The sequence below is a fragment of the Cydia pomonella genome, chromosome 14 (assembly GCF_033807575.1).
Source record: "Cydia pomonella isolate Wapato2018A chromosome 14, ilCydPomo1, whole genome shotgun sequence".
NCBI lineage: Eukaryota > Metazoa > Arthropoda > Insecta > Lepidoptera > Tortricidae > Cydia > Cydia pomonella.
The window spans coordinates 17,385,156-17,408,439 of record NC_084716.1 but is presented as its reverse complement, the minus strand read 5'-3'; the positions used below and the strand labels follow the sequence as shown (position 1 = coordinate 17,408,439).

Here is a 23,284-nt window from a genome sequence, read left to right as displayed (position 1 = left end):
TCCCTGACGTATACGTTACGGGCTGAATATATAGGTCATACAGAGCAACTTTTACTATGAGACCAACCGCGAAATCACGAAAAAAAATTACTTTTACTACTAAATGTTAAGGTCAGACAGCCAAAATGTATGAAACAGCCTTTTGCGATTTCGGAGTTGGTCCCATAGTAAAAGTTGCTCATATGACCTATAATATATATATTCACTCTGTAAATTATTTTAATACCACGTCGGTGGCAAAAAGGCCCGCCTGATGGTAAGCAGTCACTACTGTGACTGCTTACCATCAGGCCTATGGACGCCTGCAACTCCAGATTGCAGGTGACTTAATAAACAGCCTGTATATTTTTACTTTTTCATTGGCATTGGCCGATAAACGATTGTCATTTTGGCTACGGCTCCAGGCTGAGGGCCATCCCACACTAGTATCTTTAGAGCGTCGGCGTCTAGTCAACTCTATGGCTGCTGCTCGACGCAGCGTTGTCGCAACTGCGCGGCAACGCTATTTTCCATAGCGCTGACTAGACGCCGACGCTCAAAAGACGATAGTGTTGGGTAGTGGTAGGAATTCTATCAATGCTAACCCAAGCAACTTGCGTAGTTTGCAACGCGAGCCCCCTGATTACAATCGTCCTATTTCCACCCGTTTTCACGCCAATGGCTCCCAATGACGTCACGTCACATCAGTCAGATGCGCGCAACCGTTGGTCCGCCAGATAATTCCCTTTTTTCTAACACCCCTTATAAACACGCCTCGCGGTAAAAAGTGAACAATTGGATGCAATTTGTGGGCGAATTTGGGGCAGTCCCTTGATTAAGGCTGAAGGGGGAAAGTTCATTGTTTTGGCCCTTTTTTTGCGGTCGCCTTGTATAATTTTGGCGAACATGGATTGAATGCGAATGACGGAATTATTCTTTTGTTTTTGGTCATTTGCGTCTTGCGAGGAAAAATTGTTATGTTCGAGTTATATAGATCGTTTTTTTTTCAAAGATTTACCGTCTTCCTTTTGTAATACCTATATGTATATTTTATGTCTGTTTCAACTCTTGTAAGATTTTAATTTACTAAAGTACTGTTTCTTATCTACTGTTTCAGCAGCATTATATTTTTGTTAAAGTAGGTGATAAATACATTTTTCCAATACTTAGTCAAAGCACCTATCAAATAAACCCAACCCATTAAAAAATATAGAATACTATACGAGTATAAATGATATCAGGTATTTGTAAATACGCCCCAGGGGAGCACAGGTGTGAATTTACTTCCGATTTTTATTGCGTGGGTGGAACTACAAATTAATTTGCGTCAAGCATTCGCCAATTACGAGGGATTTCGCGCCAAAACTCGTTATTAATCACACCTCTTGCAGGCGTCGTCAACCATCGGTGCACTAACAAGCGAGGCTGTTAAAAGAACAATGGACAATGCGCGCCCCGCCTTCGCGTGGATTCGGTTATGAGCGGAGGCGAGGCAGATCGTAGTGAGTTTGGCTACAAGTATTGCCTTTTATTAGAATCTTAATATACTAATCTTCTCCTGTATTCATGTAGTGGTTACATCAATGAAACAATGCAAAAAAAAAACATATTAGTTAATGTATAATGTAAAAAAAATCAGTACTGAAAAGACGGACAACCAGGTGATCTCATAACACAAGTGTCCATATTTGAGAACTTTGTTTAAAGTAGATCTATAAATTTTATCTGCAGGTTCAAAAACAACCCAAAAATATTTTTTAAATCTCATAGTACCTACTTACACTAATACAATTTGGAGAACATTAGAGTCCAATTAAATGTTCAGTTCGGAAGCAATATAGAATATATTGGTATTTTATTATACAAAAATGACTTTTATTTTAAACGAAAATCTTTAAAGTACTTTAAGCCGTCTATAAAACGACCTAGCGAATCGCCCATGGCTTGCGGCGCGCACCACGCGTGTCGTGTGAGGGAGTGTTTTAATTTCAGAGGTGCAATTTATTCGAGCGATTTATTTTTAATCCCCGTTTTTATGGCGATGCTATAAATTTCATGTGTAGTTGAAGTTATTTATTATTTTCATTTATTGTCGCTGCAGTTTAGTCGGTTTGCTACCACTGGACTGATGTTTTTTTGCATTTTTACGTTGCGTATGTGCTGGTTTTACGTGATAGCCAGGACATGTAGTTGTTTTATGGCGTCAAACAAACCTATTAGCGAATGGGAGCTAATTTGAATTACATATACTCGCACAAAATCACACACATACACTATACAACTTGCATGCGCGATTGGTTCACCTATTTGTATATAGTTCGTAATATTTTTTTAAGTATAATGTAATAATCATAATGTTAAACATGCTTTTCAACCCAGGCTTAGCCTAATTTGGGTTCCGCCACCCATTTTACAATAAAACAGCTATTTTGATTTTTTATTATTTTTCATTTTTATAAGTTGTATTGTAGGATTAGTTTCACAAAAGTTTTAGTTATACAAAAACAAGCCAGTTTTATGGTATGGTATGGTTATGTTAATCATACATTTCATGAGCATACTGACTCTTCAATACCAATAATTCGGATAAGGTATATGCCAATGTAAAAAAAAACCCGTCTTTATGTTGACCTTAGGAAATTCATGTATCTATAAATTTTGTGTTTTAGCTTATTGTACATTGTAACCTTATATTTTGTTCTATAACACATTAGTCTATAGTTCATGTTCCATAATTTATTACATATATTCATTAGATTTAACATTCACACACTGGTTTAATACGTTACAATTTGTTAGTACCCATAACGTTCATGACTTATTCATTTTAGTACTACAAATGTTCGCTTAAATTCTTTGAAAATCCAAATGTACACGTTTTAATTCCTCTATACCGCCATTAACACTCCACATTCTATATTATGTAATATTTAATTTATTTAAATAGACAATTACATAAGGGTGAGACACACCTGGTGACATCCCCTTATTATTATTTTGTATCTGTTTTTGAATTAATCTGTAGGGGAGATGTAATAGTAGTTACGCCATTTTGAATCCGTTAAATCCCGTTTGACGAAGTGGGTTGATATTAAGCGGGTTTATTGGAATTAAATAAATAAAAACCAATTTTATACCGGGAATGTAATAACATTTTTAAATGCATAGAAAGTAAATTATTTTTAGGCATTTTCTTTTTTTTTTTCCCGTTGATTGTCTATATAATTTTAAAGTTTATTTATTAAATCAGACGTTGCGGCAATCAATATTAAATAAATCTTTTATTTTATTATATTACGGAGTAGTATAGTACATTACGATACAAGTGCGAAAAATAGGAAATTCGAAACGAGTGGCGATAAATTAAAACACGACCGAAGGGAGTGTTTTAAATCGACACGAGTTGCGAATTACCTATTCGCACATGTATCGTACAACGTTTTACAGTACATATGGCCCTTTAAATGTTCGACACAGTAACGTAATATGCTACTTCTCGCACTAGTGCTATAAAGTAGCCCCATATGTACTGTAAAAGTAATATACTTGTTTTAATAGCCAAGCACTATTCAAAAAAGTTATCTACTTTTGTAACACGAATCTTCTTCCTCGCGTCGTCCCGGCATTTTGCCACGGCTCATTAGAGCCTGGGGTTCGCTTGACAACTAATCCCAAGATTTGGCGTAGGCACTAGTTATTACGAAAGCGACTGCCATCTGACCTTCCAACCCAGAGGGTAAACCAGGCCTTGTTGGGATTAGTCTTAGTTTTTTCCTCACGATGTTTTTCCTTCACCGAAAAGCGACTGGTAAATATCAAATGATATTTCGTACATAAGTTCCGAAAAACTCATTGGTACGAGCCGGGGGTTGAACCCGCGTCCTCCGAATTTCCAGCCGCACGCTTTTACCGCTAGGCCACCAGCGCTTTATAACACGAATCAAATATGCTAAATATTATAATCCTGTCATATTCGTAAATAATATCTGCTCTCCGTAATTCCGTATGGTGCAAAATGTACAAATGTAACAGACTTAGTAATAAATTATAAAATTAAGAATTCAAAACACTTAAAAAAATTCAAATTTCGAACTTAACACTCAATATCAATTACAAATAATCACACACTTTTTCAACCAATGTCAACTTTTTTCACCGAACAGTTTCATTCATTCGTCGAGCCGTTTGTTTCGCTCTGACATAATTTATTGCGAATGCTGTCAACCACGCCCCTTGAAAAAAACGTTCACAAACGACATTTATGCATTCGGTATTTTATAATAACGCGTTGTGCGAAAATGTTGACGACCTCTGTTATAGTTTGTAGTAAAGTTTATTTTAGTGTTGTATTATGATTTTTTATTGTAGTTTTTGTAATAGGTATTTAATTTATTTGGACTATCTAAGCGCAGTGAATATCGACTTGAGTTAAAAAAAAAAATCTTTTAGAGCCGACCGGCATATCCAGAACTGACGGCAAGAGATCGGACGAGATGTCCCTGATTCCGTGGAGTATGGGGCGGGTGCTGGTGTGGGATGCGACGTGTGTAGACACACTAGCCCAGTCACATCTCCACCGAACTTCCGTGAGGGCAGCGGCAGCGGCAGAGGCGGCGGAGAACGCCAAGGTAGGAAAGTACAGGGGTATCGGCGCCGAGTACAATTTTATTCCATTCGGTGTCGAGGCCCTTGGTCCGTGGGGCCCTGGCGCTCTGAGTCTTTTAAAAGATCTGTCTAAGAGACTCAGAGACGCCACAGGAGATCAAAGAGCTGGCAGCTTCCTCGCTCAGTCTAACGATCCAGCGAGGAAATGCTGCCAGCGTCTTCGGTACTATGCCGCAGGGGCCAGTTTTAAATTTATTTTAGATTTAATTTAGTCATATTTTAGTTTTAGTTTACTTATAGTTTACATTATTAATTGTAATAATTACTTTAAAAATTCATTTTATGATACTTTTACCAATAAAATTAAAAAGTAAATAAAATATCGACATTGATATTCACTTCATGACTATACTTAAATGATCATACTGTAAATTTGTCTTTATACAAAATGTTTTGACACATATTATTTTTATTTCTTGTATAAAATAATTGTATAATAAGTAGTACAAAGAATTCAACCATAACGGTTGCTCAGGTTACCCAAACCTATAAAGTTTAAAAAAACAATAGAACAAAACAATTGTCCTAACATTTCAAAAGTACAAAAAACAAGTCCCTAATCGCTTCTTAAACTTTGTCGCTTGTAGTTGACAAATTTAACAAAACCGTAGATGAAAAATAAACAATAGGACTAAGACTACTTTGCGGTCTGTATTGTTTTGAAGTTTATTGTTTAGTAATGAAAATTATGGATTTAAAATCTAACTGTAATAAAACCGCTCAAGTAGTTGACAAAAATGTATTCCTACTTAAGACGAAAGTGAAGGACTCGCGCGAAATCGCCTTTTCATACAAATGTAGGCCTTATTTTCCTCTCATTGGATATATACATATACATAACTATATACATAAACGCAATATTTCACCGACAAAATCACAATTTCCTTGAAATAGAAATAGAAATATTTATTTGCTTAAACATGGTAATTGCATACAGATGTCAAAAGTAAATTAATTTAGTATCACATGTTTAGCCAAAAAATATGGCATGCAAACTTAAAGCTAGAGAAAAAAAATAAACCCTTCATTACGATGTCAAAACTAAATAATACCAAAACATGACATGCAAGTCGCGTAGTTAAATATTACGAACATTATAAATTTATATACGAACATTACAGAAAAGAGTTTAACTATGAATTTAATGTCACTTTACTTGATTCAGAATTATATAATACATCTAGTTAACAGAATAATCCAGAAACTCGTTTAAGGAATAAAAGCATTTATCCTTTAACCATTTGTGTAATCCGGTAGTAAATAAGTAATTTGTTAGGTAATTGTCTTATCTCATATGGCAACTTATTATACATAAGAATACTCATTATATATTAACATAGTTTTTCAGATATTAACATTATTGAAAATATGTTGACCCTATTTGTTGAATATCGACCCTAGCTATACCCCTACGTTTGTTTTTTTTTTCGAATTTTTAATTATTATAAGAGTTAGAAGCATTAAAAATGTGTCTGAAATCAATTTTTCGCTCCTAATTCTAATTCAAAAAATCTAAATAAGTCGAACGTCCCCTACGCTATGGTTGATATACATCAAATTATGTAAAAATATTTTCCATAATGTCAAAATCTAGAGAGGAAAACGGGGACTAGGTTTGTATGGAGAAACGGCCGTCCCCTTTCCGAGTACCATCTATTAAAGCTAATTAAGGATTGGCCACACTGAAACTTTACGTTGAGTAAACGTAATTAGGTGTGTCGTATGCTTAGGGTTTTTGTATTTTATATTTAGTAATATGCGTTTTCAGTGCGTTTGTGTATTTTGAGCAGCGATGTTGACAAACTTCTTTTGACAGTCTGTCTTATAGCCGCTGGGCGTGCGTAGAAATAAACATAAAATAGAAGTACAAAAAAGTCTGTGCTTTTGGACAAACACTCAAGTTACCTACTGAGCATGTTCGGTAAGCGCTGATCACGGCCACGCACGCACGACCATCGTCAAGACAATACCAGTACAATAGACATTTTGGAAAAACCCATTAATAGATATGATTCAGATGAATTAGAAATTATCTTCGGATTTTTTTTTCTTAATATTTCCCTGTACCAAAGGTTTACGATATATGTTATCGAATTTTGATTAGAGTGTTATTTATTATTTATTTATTTATTTAATCTTTATTGCACAATACATGAAGGTACAAATGGCGGACTTAATGCCTTATAAGGCATTCTCTACCAGTCAACCAATGGGTTAAACCAGAAAGATTAAGTAGGTGCAGTGTCTTTTAAAGTAAATGAATTTCTAACCGAGACTATATATGAATATAAACAAATATGTTATTTGGCCGTAGAAATAAGTCAATTTACCAAAAACTGTGTTATAATAAGTAAGAACATGTGGCATATTAATTTTGCCTTTAGGTACTTATAAGCTACCTACCAATAAAATCTGCACAGCAATAAATTTACTTTTTCACCTTTTTAATTTATCTCGCTAACAAAACGCAGATCCTAAATTCTAAATTCAAAACTGAAACGCCGCGCCGGCCACGTGTCACGCGGCGTCTGAGCGCATGCGCGCGTTGTTCCTTTTTCGAAATTCGCTCCGTGTCCGATGCCGACGGTTCGGCGTTCTTTTATTTGTAACCGGGACGGTTTGAGCTTTTAAAATTAGAATGTCATTTGTCAGTTGAGATTTTTAAAGTGATGAAGTTAACAGATATACTGGGTGGTTTTTTTAATAACCCTTTACCTGACTCTACGAAGTCTATATAAGTTATACTTATTAGGTCAAAATCACGAAAAAAGAAAATATCCGTCTGTTAAGCCTGTGTATGAAACATCGGCCGAAGTTTCGGTTTCGGCCAAAAAAACTGCCCAACCTTTCGGCTGCGCCGAAACTGTATTTTTGGTAGATTTAGGCCGAATGTAGATAACAGATAAGCCGAACCTTCAGTGTCGGTAATAAATCCGTTTTCGGTCGGACACTACACTAATAGACAGACTAGCGTAAGCCCTTTTGTATTTCCTTTCACGTAGAGGCCGCCTAAGTATGTGAACGACTGGATCTGAAAAACAACGTCCACTTTTATACCTGTTGGTTAGTGGTTAAACGTAAGCGATATTTTTTAAAACCTCCATCCATTTTGGAACGTACCTTTCTTTCTTTTTCCTGTAGAGGCAAATAATGTTACCACATTGTAGGTGTTTAAAATATTTGGTACCGAAATTATACTCTTCTTCTTGCTCGCGTTGTCCCGGCATTTTTTGTCTCATGGGAGCCTGGGGTCCGCTTGACAACTAATCCCAAGATTTGGTACCGAAATTATACTCATACTTTATTATTGTGTATTTGTTAGAAAACTTTTTAGGTACGAAAATAATTTAGGACCCGGAGAAGAAAGTACTTTATAACTAAGTTCTAAGTACGCGGATGAAGTTGTACTGCACACAAAAGGTATTTTACAGTTAGATAATAACTAATGACGTATGTCCGCTAAATCATCTTAATTAGGTATTAGGTAGGTAAGTACCTATAAGTCATTGGCAGATATATCTAAAGACGGGCCTTACGGGCACTAAGAATGGCCCTAATTCAGTGCATGGTGTCACTCTCGAATTCGAGCCAATCGTGCAGTCGAACGCAACTAGTTGCGAACAATCGCGCGCGTGATGCGAACTCATCAACCAATCGCGTAGTGGCGTTAGACTGCACAATTGGCTTGAATCCGTGTGCGTGACACCGCTGTATAGGCCCCATTCTTATTGTCCGTAAGGCCCGTCCTTTAGACATTATAGGTTTATCTGTAACTAAAAACAAAAATGTAATATTTAAGTATTTAAATAAAACGACACTATTTGCTGACTATGAAAATAACAGCCTTATATTCCGTGCCTCACGCAATTTTATACAAAGACATTAGGTTTAACCAAAACCCTAAAAACGCCACAAATTCGCATCGGCAACTTGGCTCGGTGACACAGCCAAACCGAGCATGCCGCGAGACTGTCACATTAAGCGCCAGACAAAGACAAATAGACCGGAAAAACGGCTGTTAGAACGGGATAAACAGCAATTGCGACCACCGCCTTCGAGGAATTTTAATGATTGAGCGCGTTTGCCATTATTTTGTCTGCTGGAACTAGAGCGTTCAAGTTTAAATATGGAATATGGTGTCAACGGTTAAATTATAGGCATAATTTACACGAGACAATGCACTTGCATTGTTACCGAATTTTATGAATTTGTGAAAATGTACAGTAAGCTACAGAGATAAGTTACCCCCCCCCCCCCCCCCCCCGCCCCCCTTGTAAACAAATTTCTATGCAGGGAGGGGGATCACTTAACTTTGCAGCTACTTGCTACATGTCATATTGGTTTTATTTATGAAGTTTATAATTTTTCAACAATAAGTCTGACAATTGAGTAAAAAAATGTGTGATTTGTAATGTAGTGAGTAGAGGCTTTCGATTATTGAATAAAAAAAAACTGCTCTTACTATTTGAAACCTAGAAAATTTGCATCATTGAGGAAACCAAAAATTGAACTAAAACCGAGAATCATAGTCGAGTTGCAAACTTTATGCAAATCCTAACAAGCGTCTCAAAAGGTCATCCGCTAACGACTTGCCAACTTGCGAACTTGACTACTTGACAACTTGCCACTCTATCTTGTAAGTCGTAGTTGTAAAAACTTTCTGGTTAGTTAGTCAATTCGAGGTTTAAAGGGTAGTTTTGATAAGTTTTTTTATTGAATTAAAACGTGCGAGACTTCTCTCATTAATTCTATCGTAATATATTTAGTAAAAACTTTTATTATTATGAATTAGTACGAGTGTCTATAAAAATAATGTGTCGCATAATTAATTTCATATATCGGGTTCATATACCGATTAAAGTTATAAGTACCTAATGTTTAACCAAATATTTTCTGCTCCCGGAGAGAAGGAACGGGAAGTGACATCTTCGACGGTTCCTGGGGGGTTTGAAGACTTTGAAGTTCGAGCGCTCGATTTCGTCACTCAAAAATCTGTGAAAAACGGCGCAATGCTATTTTTGAAAAACAAGCGATAGAAATTGGGAATCTATTGGCATTGCCCACTCGTTTTCAATTCTATTAGTAGAATTTAAATGCTTAGTAATGGAGACAATATTAAAGGGAGAATACGAAAACGAGCAATATAAATTCAAAACTCGGCCCTTGGATTCTAACCTACTGGTTTGCTCAACTTGAGAAACGTAACGTGTGCTATGATTAGTACTCAGTCTTGTCCAGTGAAGACTGTGAGTTCGATTTCGTATATAATAATATGTCGTATATAATGAATGCCCTCGTCATCCACGATTGAAGGATCTAGTATGATACGTCAACGATTTCCGACATCAAACAATACTGAAACAAAATGCCCACAGTTTTGACTCAGCCCAAAACTATGATATGAAAATGAGGACTCAGTATCTTTGATTTTCGGCAGAGATACAACTGTTTATTACTCTAAGAACAAATTAAAATACTTTCTATGTATGTTAAATATTTTAATTTGTGTTATTTCAAGTAGCCACACTACTATTATGTCATACACGATGGAAAAAGTGACCAAGGCTTCGAGTGTCCAGAGCTGGAGTGGAAGCAGCGTCCTCTTTACGCGACAGATGGGTCGAAAATTTCAAGTATATGACGATTTCCTGAAGGCTTGTGCCGCCGTGCCACCGTGACCGGATGGCCGAGCGGTCTGTTGCGTAAACAGAGGACGCCGGTACGATTCCAGCTCTGGAGGTTTTGGTCGTTATTTCCTTCGTGTATGACCTTTATTTCGTTTTAACTGTTTATTGTTTTAAGTGTGTGTAGTAAACTTATTGATCCCATAACAATCCAAGAAAACCCTACCGTCGCTACCATCTTTGCACATTATGCGTCGCAATAAATTGCTATCTTGTATTTAGCTCACAAATCCCGAGCATAAATTCATCAGGATAGTTTAGTCCAGTTAGTATGACTAACTCGGCAACTCTACTTGTTTACTACACAATAGTTGCCTCAAGTTTCCAAACTCGCCACTGTCTTACTCGTACTTAGATTTCGTTACTAGTACCATTGGAACTCGAATATTACTCACTTCTCTGTAATTTTTATTAAGGAGCGTAAAACCAGGAAATAAGGGACAAAAACCTGGCGCCCCGAAGGTATAGCCATTCCGCGGGTTAACGTAAAATATAGTTCTATTTCAAATGTCGGATCTGTGCGAACTACGAGTCAACAATAGGCGAGAAGTCGCACAGGACCGAGAAACGTGGCGCTGTCTTGTGGTGTGTGTCGGAGGCCAAGTATCATTTTGGGTCGCTGAGCCAACGGAGTAAGTACTTAAGTATTTTAAATTTTGTTCGTCACGTCCCTCGGCTATATCATTAGCTATTTTATATAAAAAAAAATACTGCTGTGGTATGCAAGGTACAACGATATAAAATAAAAACCAAATATTAGAACTATATTTTCGAGATGATTTTCTATCGAGTCAACTTTAACCTACTATGGTTTTAGTTGAAGTATGTCCTTACAAATAAAAACGTAAAAATTCAATAGCCCTCTCTTAAGGAGCGTTTTTTGGTAGCGCGTTTGACGCGATTTTCTGGGCAATGAATCATAGTAATGAATGTTCTATTGGACTTAAAAAAAGAATATAAAACTTTACTAGCACCTTTTGAGTATTTTAAACTACTGGGTCTACTACTAGGTAAAAATTCTCAATTGATAAAACCTGCTGATAAAATTTTTGATAAGAAGAATCTATTTCTATTAGATTATATTTTTGTATACAATTATATATCATAGTAAATAATGTAGTACGTAAAGCTATGCCACTGTAAATCTCAATCTTAATTTTCCTAAAACTTAGATTTTGATACGTTTCTACTAAAGTCCATCTAGCAAAGCTAATAACTTTGCATCGTCATTAGAAACGTCATCTTTTCATAGTATAAGTTGACATTTATGATGACATTTCACACTTAGTCAAAAAATTAAAAAAAAAAAACATTCTGCAAGTAGACCTCAAGGGCTCTTTTACACGTCAAGTCATTCCAAATACCATGCGTTAGTTTGGTCAGACTCGAACCAATAGTAAGGAAAGTTAGGACTTGCTGCGCTGCCGTGGCAACCGCTGCAGCGCTACTCTCCTCGTGCACACTTGACTTAATGTCTTTGTGAACTGTGTACAGCGTACTTAATTAGGTATGGTATGGCTATAACTGTACTCATGTGAAACTTAGTTTTGGAATTAATATGTAAAATTTTACTAAAGACAATGTTGTTGACTATCCTGAGAATAAATCGATTGCAAGATTTGAAGTACACATACAGTCACGTCTGAAAACATCGACACTATAGAAATGCCAAAAATATGTATACACGACCTTATGGTCCATATATTAGGGTGGTGTATACATATTTTTGGCACTTTGTCCGTATCGATATTTTCAGACGTGACCGTGCAAGCAGGCCAATTCGAGTTTTAGTTATTAAATCTCATTCCAATATGATACTGATCTGATACTGATCTTTCAGTATTAAAAGTGACGTTTTGTGTTGAAGTTTGACATAATGCGCAATTCAGCAGATCCTCTAAAGGTAATCGCTGAGATTCAAGATGGCGAAGACGTCTCGAGATTTTTTTTTTTTTTTTCCCAAATAAAATACTCAATAAAAGCAACTTAGCAATTGAATTTTAAGTAATTCTACTACTCTAATGCAAGTTAACTTACTACGTGTAAATAAAACCATTTTCGCTTTAAATGCAATAAGCTATCAAAAAGATGACCTCTCAAGATTACTAAATGGCAAGTCACATCTTACACAAGCATTACAAATCATTATATAATATTTTGTTTAGTTAAATAACAACATTGCAAACGATTTTTTTTATACTACGTCGGTGGCAAACAATCATACGGCCCGCCTGATGGTACGAGTAAGCAGTTTCCGTAGCCTATGTGCGCCTGCAACTCCAGAGGAGTTACATGCACGTTGCCGACCCTAAACCCGCCCCCCCTCCACCCCTCGTTGAGCTCTGGCAACCTTACTCACCGGCAGGAACACAACACTATGGGTAGCCAATACCAAGACGGTGGCAAACAAGCGTGCAGTGCAGCCCGCTTGATCTTAAGCAGCCCCTCTACTCTTGGTCCTGGCCCGGACCTTGGCTTCCGACACTTTATTTTCTATAATGGGTGATCGGTGATGATGATGCTTTCTTTAGAAGATGAAGTGTCAGACTCCTCGGCCCGGACCTGGACCGTTCTAGTATAAGACAACTTTTATACGCGCGTTGCTGACCCGTCAAGCGTCCTTGGGAGGGAAACCTTACTCACCATCAGGAACCGAACACTACATAATTAATAAATAAATATATATTATAGGGACATTCTTACACAAATTGACCAAGTCCCACGGTAAGCTCAAGAAGGCTTGTGTTATGGGTACTCATACAACGATATATATAATATACAAACACTTAAATACATAGAAAACATCCATGACTCAGGAACATCCATGGAACAGGAAAATGCCTGTGCTTACAAAAATAAATGCCCTAACCGGGTTTCGAACCCAGGACGATCGGCTTCATAGGCAGGGTTACTACCCACTAGGCCAGTTGTCTACTTACAAAGGATATAATTTGACTTTCAATTGATTACAAAATATAATATTAATACATAGTCCATAATTCCTTCCATTTACGAAGCCCACAGGCACTCGTGTTTTCATTTATTTAAATAAATAATAAATAAATAAATAAATATTATAGGACATTATTACACAAATCGACCAAGTCCCACGGTAAGCTCAAGAAGGCTTGTGTTATGGGTACTCATACAACGATATAATAATAATAATAATAATAAAATGCTTTATTGCACACTACAAAAAAAAAAATGGTACAAAGTATGTAAAGGTATAAATATGTAGGTAACAACAGGCGGACTTATCGCTAAACAGCGATCTCTTCCAGACAACCTTCAGATAGAGAAATGGCGAACATAATCAAGGTAACGGGTGGTGCAAAAATAAAATAAAATACATATACTACAAATATTTAATATATATAGGTATACTACATTTATTACTATATATAAACAATATATAAATAACAAATAAATATATAAATAAATGACAAAGGAAAAGTCATACAAATAACGAAGAATTTCAAGAATAACAACTACATTTATGAAAGAGACAAGTAATGTTCTATATATATAATATACAAACACTTAAATACATAGAAAACATCCATGACTCAGGAACAAATGCCTGTGCTTATCACAAAAATAAATGCCCTTACCGGGTTTCGAACCCAGGACGATCGGCTTCATAGGCAAGGTTACTACCCACTAGGCCAGTTGTCTACTTACAAAGGATATAATTTGATTTTCAATTGATTACAAAATATAATATTAATACATAGTCCATAATTCCTTCCATTTACGAAGCCCACGGGCACTCGTGTTTTCGTTTATTGAAATAGTATAGGGAATTTTAAATAAATGAACAGTTTAATTTAATGAATAATTTATCAGTGTAACATACGGGATGGCTGTCCGAGTCAAACGGTAAAAATCCATTAATACTGTTTATTTGCTGAATAAATAAATCGATTCCAAATCCACTAGCATCTACTACTATTAATGTACAATTTTAAATACTTCTATAACCGTTGTATTTTGTTATTCAGTGTACTATGAAAATCTTCTATTCCTAAATAATTCTATGCACTTTTTGCTGCGGTGTGTACGTTATGATGTAGGAAGTTTATGTTAACATCCAGATCTAGAGCAGAGCCCAACTGGGGAAGTGCCTCCACCTTAGAGAATACCGCAACCAAATAACACCAGACCCTACTCATAGTAAGAAAGAGTAAGGTTGCCAGAGCTCAACGAAGGTGCGGGGTGTTAGGGTCGGCAACGCGCATGTAACTCCTCTGAAGTTGCAGGCGTACTCGTACATAGGATACGTAGATTGCTTACCACCAGATAGGCCGTATGCTTGTTTGCCACCGACGTAGTATAGAAAAAAAAAGAGTAATTTTGAGTTTTTGACGAATCTCTAACACTATCGATAACGTCTCAGTAATTTGTCTCGCGAACTGGACTCGTGTAAACGTTGCCTTAGTTTTTAGTCTTAAATGTTTCATTCCTAAAGTATGTCAAGTAGATTTAACATCATATTAGCATTCTGTTTATTTATTATTGTTTTTGTGCACGTGTTAATACAATTTTCTTGTGTAAAACGACATATTTCGGAAAGATATACAGATTTCCAAAATGTGTTTTGTCGGTCCTGTTGGGTACGAGGTACGAGGAACACTTATTTTTTATTTTGCTCGCAGGAGAAACAATATGATAATTCGCTACAAGTGTTTCTATTGCCCCAATGTTTATCTTACCCTATATTACCTTATACGTGTTTTTGGAGGTAATTAGGTAATATTAATACAATAACACACATATTTTTAGGTGTGTAAGTTAGTATTTCAGGTTATTCTGACAATAAATGATTTTTTATTTGAATATCGTTTCGTATAGACTCACCTTTGTGCGGCATCTTCCAGAACGCTTCCGCCGCCGTGGTTGGCTCCCGCGGCGGCACCAGCCCGCCGACCAGCGTGGTGGCGGCGTGCGCCGGCGCCGGCCGCCCCCACCCCCCGTGCAGCGCCACCCCGCTGCCTGCCCCCCACACGGAACGATCCGCGACCAGCGCAATGACTGTTTCTTTACGCACTTATTTTTGACAACCCTAGCCGAGTTTAAGAACTATCACCGAATACGCGCTTGTTATTGGCGCACGCTAATTAAATAACGACACAGGGTTGACACTAAAGTCTAAACGGTCATTGAACGTGGCTTTACAACTGTTTTTTTCACATCCGCGCTTCACCTTTGTGACCTGCAAAAGAAAAGCACGATTCAAGAAATTTGTTGACCCTAATGCGGTATTAGACAATCGGATCATCAATCACAATCACTCCTTTGAACACGACGCCGAACATGCTTCCGTCTTACTCAAACTTAGCTTAGCGCAGTAAGTTAGAGCAGTACGGACATAATTGCTGAATGATGGTGCTGAATGCAGCGCCATCTATTGTTGAATATCAGGAATAGTTTAGTCGTGAGTTGATTGTAATCGTTGTAATGAACTTAGATGGTATGATAGCTTGTACCACCCAGTCCGAACGGTAGTGATGTCTGTCGATCTGTCGGCCGATTTGTTTGAGTTTTTGTTTGACTGAGACGTTGGCGGCCGCTACTATATGACGGTGCGTTTTAGAATATTGACTAATGAAATTATGAGTGGTCTGTCTGAAGTGATTAGATGAAAACGATACATCTATTATTCATAACGCTTCGAAATCAAGCCTTTCTTTAACCAACTTCTCGTATGTTCGAATCTAGAGGGTTATGGTTGTATAAAAGCAAATTTTAGATAAATTGATTCTGAATGCTAAAATTAGCAATTTAGCATTATCTATACGTATCAATTTACATTACAACGGAACTAATGCGCATTTTATAAGCTCAGTTTACACGAGTCAAGTTTTTATTAGCAATTCGCACTAAGTACCTACTTATCAATTCGGGATTTTGTTACTTACTTATGAGTCTACGAGTATTTTCCTAATTTCTTCACTGCTACATACCCTTTTTTCACTTTTTTAATAGTTATACCTTATACCTGCCCTGGACCTTACGGCTAATGGTGGGATTTTTTTTTCAATAGGGGGCCAGAAAATAAATAAAAAACCTAGGATGGCCGGAACTGCAGGAAAAATGCATTTTGGTTTGAAAAGAACGGTTTCGCACTACGTCGGATCCGAATCCGATCTGAACCCGTGAAAATATGGGTCTAGAAAACTCGGACCGAATTCGGATATTGCTTAGGTCGTGAGCCTTATACTAATTATTCCGATGGACCGGCGGTAGGCCGGATAAAGGATGACTCACGCTACACAGTGCCAGGACCGGGCCGGGGCGGACCGGAGCGAGCCGTCACACGGACTTTCAGGAGCGCCACCGTCGCCGGACCGTTCCGGGGCCGGGGCGACCGGGCCATCATCTCTATATTATAGTATCTCTATGCGTTGACACTATCGTTGAGTCTCCGAGCGCGAGACAGGCCGGACCGGGCTGTCCGAGCTCACCGAGCCGTCCAAATAACGGACTGTTCATGACAAATGTCACAAATGTCAATCATATTGAAAAAATTGGTTCGATGGGAAGCAAGTCGATATAGAAATAAATAATAAAATCAAAATATTGGCCCTGGCTGCCATAATAGCTGATGAAGAGAATACTGCATACTCTGGGCAATTGTGCATTTGGACATTTCGCGGACACTTTCGGAAAAAGGAGAATTACACAACATTATGTGAAGAGCTTTATTTCCACATGACCCGAGACTCTTTCGAAGCCACCGTGTTCTCTGCTTAAGGTAATGGAAATACAATGCGTGTATATTTTCTCAAATAATCATGTGCCGAAGCATATTAAACTATTAAAAGGAAAAGGGATGACCGGTTCTCCATACAAACATAGTCCCCATTTTCCTCTCTGGATATTGATATTCCCTTCGTTCTACATCCAATTTTGTAATAGTACATTACGATACAAGTGCGAAAAATAGGAAATTCGAAACAAGTGGCGATAAATTAAAACACGACCGAAGGGAGTGTTTTAAATCGACACGAGTTGCGAATTACTTATTCGCACATGTATCGTACAACGTTTTACAGTACATGGCTCTTTAAATGTTCGACACAGTAACGTAATATGCTAATTTTCGCACTAGTGCGGTAAAGTAGCAACATATGTACTGTAAAAATATTATCCGTAATGGGGACTACGTTTGTATGGAAAAGCGGTCTCGTTTTGAGGTAGGTAACTAGGCAGATTACTTAGAGATTGACTCATCACAAGCTGCCCTAAGTGCTTCTTAGCGAGTAGACAGGCCTATTGTTTTTCAGTATTATTTTCTTCTATTGAGGTGTGCATTTGTGTTGTATTGCAAAAATATATCTGTTGGGGTTCAGTGATACCCGATAGATATTAACCCTGAATCACAAATGATCATTTTGCTTAATGCTGCGTTTTTGCATTATTTTCTCCCATCAATCCTATCATAGACTTGTTCCGTTTCAGGAATGCATGAAAAACTTAAGTTTAAAAGAGAAGATATTTAAAATGGCTGTTAGGAATACCACAACATTTTAAAGTATCGATATAAGATAATCATCTACAAACATTCAGCTATAGAGAAATACGCGTACACCACTAAGTATGTCGGTGGTGCGCTCTCAAAGTAAAAAAAATAACCTTTAAGTTCGGTACACTAAGATAGAATTGTCTAACAAGTACAAAAAATAAACTACTTACTGGCTTACTTACTTCTTGCGGAAAAGGAATTTTTGATCTATAATACGAGTGGGTTAGGTAGTTGAAATTTACAGTGTGCATTTTATGGTTCCGTAGCCAAAATGGCAAAAACCCTTACAGTTTCGTCATGTCCATCTGTCTGTATATCTGTATGTCCGTATGTCACAGCTATTTTACTCAAAAACTATAAGATAACCGAAAGAGAAAAGTGGAAAGTAGGTATTTTTTATACTACGTTGGTGGCCGGCCTGATGGTAAGCTACTACTTAGTTTAGAAGTTCAAATGTATAAAAATATAATTTTTAGGCACGCCATACATGTAACTAAAAGTGAAAAGGTTATTCAAGTAAAAGAGTATTAAATTTAAGATTTTTTTTAAGTAAGTGAGATGGCAAAGGAGTCTTGCGTAGCCCGTCATGCTAGCCCGAAATGATATGAACGCTCTGACGTCGGGCTACAGCGGCGGCCTCATATTGAGAAAGTCGGGCGTAGCCCTTGTGCTATGCGTGCTCTAAGGCCGAGGGTCCCCTCATAACAAATGAATCGGGGGTAGCCTTACGTACCTAAGTAGCTTCCTCATACTAAAAAGTCGTGCAGAAGAAGATAACAATATAATATTTCAATATGTCAATTCCAGATTTTCTGTGTTTCTTAAATGTATAGTAACATGGCAGCAGTTTTCATCTTTAGGGTTCCGTACCCAAACGGGACCCTATTACTAAGACTCCGCTGTCCGTCCGTCCGTCTGTCACCAGGCTGTATCTCATGAACCGTGATAGACAGTTGAAATTTTCAAAGATGACGTATTTCTGTTGCCACTATAACAACATAGTATTGTGTTCCTGCCGGTGAGTAAGGTTGCCAGAGCTCAACGAGGGGAAGGAGGGTTGTTAGGCTCGGCAACGCGCATATAATTCCTCTGGAGTTGCAGGCGTACATAGGCTATGGAGACTGCTTACCATCAGGTGGGCCGTATGCTTGTTTGCCACCAACGTAGTATATAAAAAACCAAATACTAAAAAAATTACGGAATCACGTTGGGCGAGTCCGACTCGCCCTTGTCCGGTTTTTGTATTTATTCGTAAGCTTGCATTAATTGCCATGGCACTTTAGGCTTAGCTTGTAAGTACAGTCGAGGAAATTGATTCTTTAGCAGTTAACGTGTCACGTTACAATGGACAGCTCTTACCATAAGTATATACAGCCAAATTTACTTGAACCGCAAGTTGCTAAAGAATCAATTTCCGCGACCGTACTAATAGGATATTCTTTGCTAATAGGTCTAATAAATAATATGTTGCGGACTCTTTTCTTAAACCTTTTTACTTGTATACTTTTTACGACATTTGACGCTGTCATGTTATTCAAATAGTAAAATAAATCTGACAAGAGAGAAAATTGTGATCTTATTTACAGAAAGATACTTAATGTATGAAAAAATAAGCAAAAATAAGAATGAATGTTTTGTGAGTGTGAAACAATTTTATTTTCTTTGACAAATAGAGCATTGCATTAACGATTATTATTATTTTAATTTGTATGTCTTTCCCATCACGGAACAATGGTATTCCGGACCTTTGAGAAGCGTGCGCCGAGCCCTAACCTAACGTAGAGGCCCTTTTGACACGTTCATGAAATGTAAGATGTACACCGAGCTGATGCTGCCCTTGCCCATGTCATAGGACGCACGCAGAGGCAGGCCCGACAGGGTGTAAGGACTATTGAGAGTTGTTGGAATCTAAAATAAACAAGGTTATTGTGTGAAAGCGATGGGCTAAACACTGAGCTATGGGATAAATAACCAGACGCCTGCCTAATAAAACGGTATACAATTTTATTTCCGGCAGACGACACAAAAAGCGACATCTGGGATGGCTCAAGAGTAACACTGGTGTGAGCGGCTCAGGGGTATCGAGAGGCGTGCACCGCTTTCAACCCAGTGGCTGTAACAGCCACTGTGCCAACTCGCGTCTTGCACTTCCACCCTTGGAACTTATAGCTCTAACGACTCCACCCTGGCCGGCCGGCCAAGGCAACCCAGAAGCAGATAATCCTGTCCCACCCACCCTCCTTCGAATGACAGAACTCCCTAGGAACACTCGGGTACGTGAGATCGTTACTCCCCAACTGCATGCCACAAGCTGCCCGAAGTTGACTGATTGCACTGGTAAAATCAGCGGGCCATAGATTATTAGTTTGCAGTTCCTAAAAGCCATTGCTGAAAGGATGTGTAGCTGTCATATACAAAAACAATGGGTAGACAGTCTCAAAGGGTATGTCTTATGATAAATAGTTTCATGCCGCAGTAAAATAATGTGATTTGTAGTATTTAGTTTTAAAATATATTTTTATAATGTGTATGCTAATCTTAAGGTATTTATCTATGGGCCGCTAGTTGCCTGAAATAAATTATGATAGATAGACGGATAGATGGGGTGTTCTAAGAGAAAGTCGCTTTGAAAATGCTTTTGTCTTGTATGGCAGATTCCTCAATCAACTGCGTAAAGCTCGAGAAAATACTGCCAAAAGGCTAGGCTAGATAATAAGTTTTTATAAAAGAAACATGTCTTTATGGGACCCATAACATTGAAGCAATACAAAAGTTAGAAATGAGAGTCAAATCTGACAATCGTTATCTATGCACGAAACGCCCCTTATTAAATGATACTTGATCGTGACGTCATGATTAAGTTTAATGCGTTTTATTTGCATTGCATTTACAAAAAGAGGAGCTTTCGAGTTTCGAGGATTATGTTTTTAAAATACGTGTATATTACGTAGGTTTGTTTGTATTGATTTTTTGATTCTAGAAATAATAGTTGTATAACCTTAATATGTATGTAGGTAAGTACTAAGTACATAAAAGGTACCGAAATAGGTCAGAAGAGCAGTAAATTCAATATTACTATACAGTATATCCAAAAAGAGCGCTATGATAAGTAAAAGTTCCTTTTTAGGGTTCAGTACCCAAAGGGTAAAACGGGAGCCTATTACTAAGACTCCGCTGTCAGTACGTCTATCCGTCTGTCACCAGGCTGTATCTCGTAAACCGTGATAGTTAGTTGATATTTTCACAGATGATGTATTACTGTTGCCGCAATAACAACAAATACTAAAAACTACGGTACCCTAGATGGGCGAGTCCGGCTCGCATTTGTCTGGTATTATTTAAATATAGGAGGCAAATGAGGAAAGCCCATGAACAGAGGTCGTACCTATCATAGGATAAGTAGATATATATGTACAAAGAAACAGCGGTATGTTAAGTAGATTTTTTTTAATATAGGAGGCAAACGAACAGAGCCCACGAACAGAGCTCGTATCAGAAGATTTATAGAGATGTACAAAAGAATGGCGTTATGTTAAGTAGAAGTATTTTTTTTAATATAGGAGGCAAACGAGCAGAACCCATGAACAGAGCTCATATCATAAGATTTGTAGAGATGTACAAAGGAATGGCGTTATGTTAAGTAGAAGTATTTTTTTAAATACAGGAGGCAAACGAGCAGAGCCCATGAACAGAGGTCGTATCATAAGATTTGTAGATATGTACATAGAAATGGCGCTATGTTAAGTAGAAGTATTTTTTTAAATATAGGAGGCAAATGAGCAGAGCCCATGAACAGAGGTTGTATTATAGGATAAGTAGATATGTACAAAGAAATGGCACTATGTTAAGTAGAATTTTTTTTTTTAATATAGGGGGCAAACGAGCAGAGCCCACGAACAGAGCTCGTATCAGAAGATTTAAAGAGATGTACAAAGGAATGGCGTTATGTTAAGTAGAAGTATTTTTTTTTAATATAGGAGGCAAACGAGCAGAACCCATGAACAGAGCTCATATCATAAGATTTGTAGAGATGTACAAAGGAATGGCGTTATGTTAAGTAGAAGTATTTTTTTAAATACAGGAGGCAAACGAGCAGAGCCCATGAACAGAGGTCGTATCATAAGATTTGTAGATATGTACATAGAAATGGCGCTATGTTAAGTAGAAGTATTTTTTTAAATATAGGAGGCAAATGAGCAGAGCCCATGAACAGAGGTTGTATTATAGGATAAGTAGATATGTACAAAGAAATGGCACTATGTTAAGTAGAATTTTTTTTTTTAATATAGGGGGCAAACGAGCAGAGCCCACGAACAGAGCTCGTATCAGAAGATTTAAAGAGATGTACAAAGGAATGGCGTTATGTTAAGTAGAAGTATTTTTTTTAATATAGGAGGCAAACGAGCAGAACCCATGAACAGAGCTCATATCATAAGATTTGTAGAGATGTACAAAGGAATGGCGTTATGTTAAGTAGAAGTATTTTTTAAATACAGGAGGCAAACGAGCAGAGCCCATGAAAAGAGGTCGTATCTTAAGATTTATAGATATGTACATAGAAATGGCGCTATGTTAAGTAGAAGTATTTTTTTAAATATAGGAGGCATAAGATCAGAGCCCAGGAACAGAGCTCGTATCAGAAGATTTATAGAGATGTACAAAGGAATGGCGTTATGTTAAGTAGAAGTTTTTTTTTTTAAATATAGGAGGCAAACGAGCAGAACCCATGAACAGAGCTCATATCATAAGATTTGTAGAGATGTACAAAGGAATGTATGACCTCGTAATTTATTCACCTCGTAAATTATTTGCAGGTGACTAAATAAACACCCTGTATATATTTGTTGTTGTATCAACAAATCAAGCATTTACATTAAAAAAGTGAGTGACATTTAATTAAGTGGAACTGCTGATGAAGACCAGACGGAACACCTCAACTACGCGTATTTCACGTTTGGCGATACCTTCTTCGTTGAGATTGTTCTGCAAGTTATTTTTTAAGCTTCATTTTAGTCAAGATCTATTTCTGATAATGGATCCCAGGAATAATGGATGAAACTCTTCAAATATTTTACATATAGTATATTTTTATATTTGCATTTAAACAGTGCTATTTGGTGAAACGTGTTCATGAAGATTAGAATATAACTTCTCCTTGACAAGTATTTTACGAGTTAGGGCTTAGGTATATTATATGGGCTTACTATGGGCTATTGTTTTTCATTCAATAGTTTACATATGTGAAAGAGAAAGTATAACAATATGCTTGTTAGACTAAAATAGCTTTAGTTTTGTTAATTTCAAAAACTTAGTAGGTGATAATTATAACATAGGTATAGAATCTTCAAAAATAAAACAGTAGATACAAAGCAGGTGTTATTGGCCCGTCTTTATATATAGAAAATCGATGGCATGATTCCTAGGAACA

General features: G+C 37.2%; 1 protein-coding gene and 1 long non-coding RNA gene across 6 annotated transcripts in view; one reads left to right on the top strand and one right to left on the bottom strand.

Annotated features, from left to right (window-relative positions):
• LOC133525095 (paired box protein Pax-6) overlaps nt 1-15,317 on the bottom strand; it is a 77,494-nt gene extending 62,177 nt beyond the window's left edge. For 4 of the 5 annotated variants that reach the window (XM_061861341.1, XM_061861342.1, XM_061861340.1 and 1 more), the window contains exon 1: nt 15,189-15,299. In XM_061861341.1, the coding sequence (XP_061717325.1) occupies nt 15,189-15,201 (13 nt within the window). In that variant the 5' untranslated portion in view covers nt 15,202-15,299. Of the gene's footprint in view, nt 1-15,188 lie in introns of all 5 variants that reach the window. The other variant, XM_061861343.1, reaches the window with a different exon arrangement.
• A 3,683-nt stretch (nt 15,318-19,000) lies between these two features.
• Nucleotides 19,001-20,065, top strand: LOC133525100 (uncharacterized). Its single transcript, XR_009800516.1, has 2 exons — nt 19,001-19,492; nt 19,874-20,065. It is a non-coding gene; the product is annotated as an uncharacterized LOC133525100 (long non-coding RNA).
• The last annotated feature ends 3,219 nt before the right edge of the window (nt 20,066-23,284 follow it).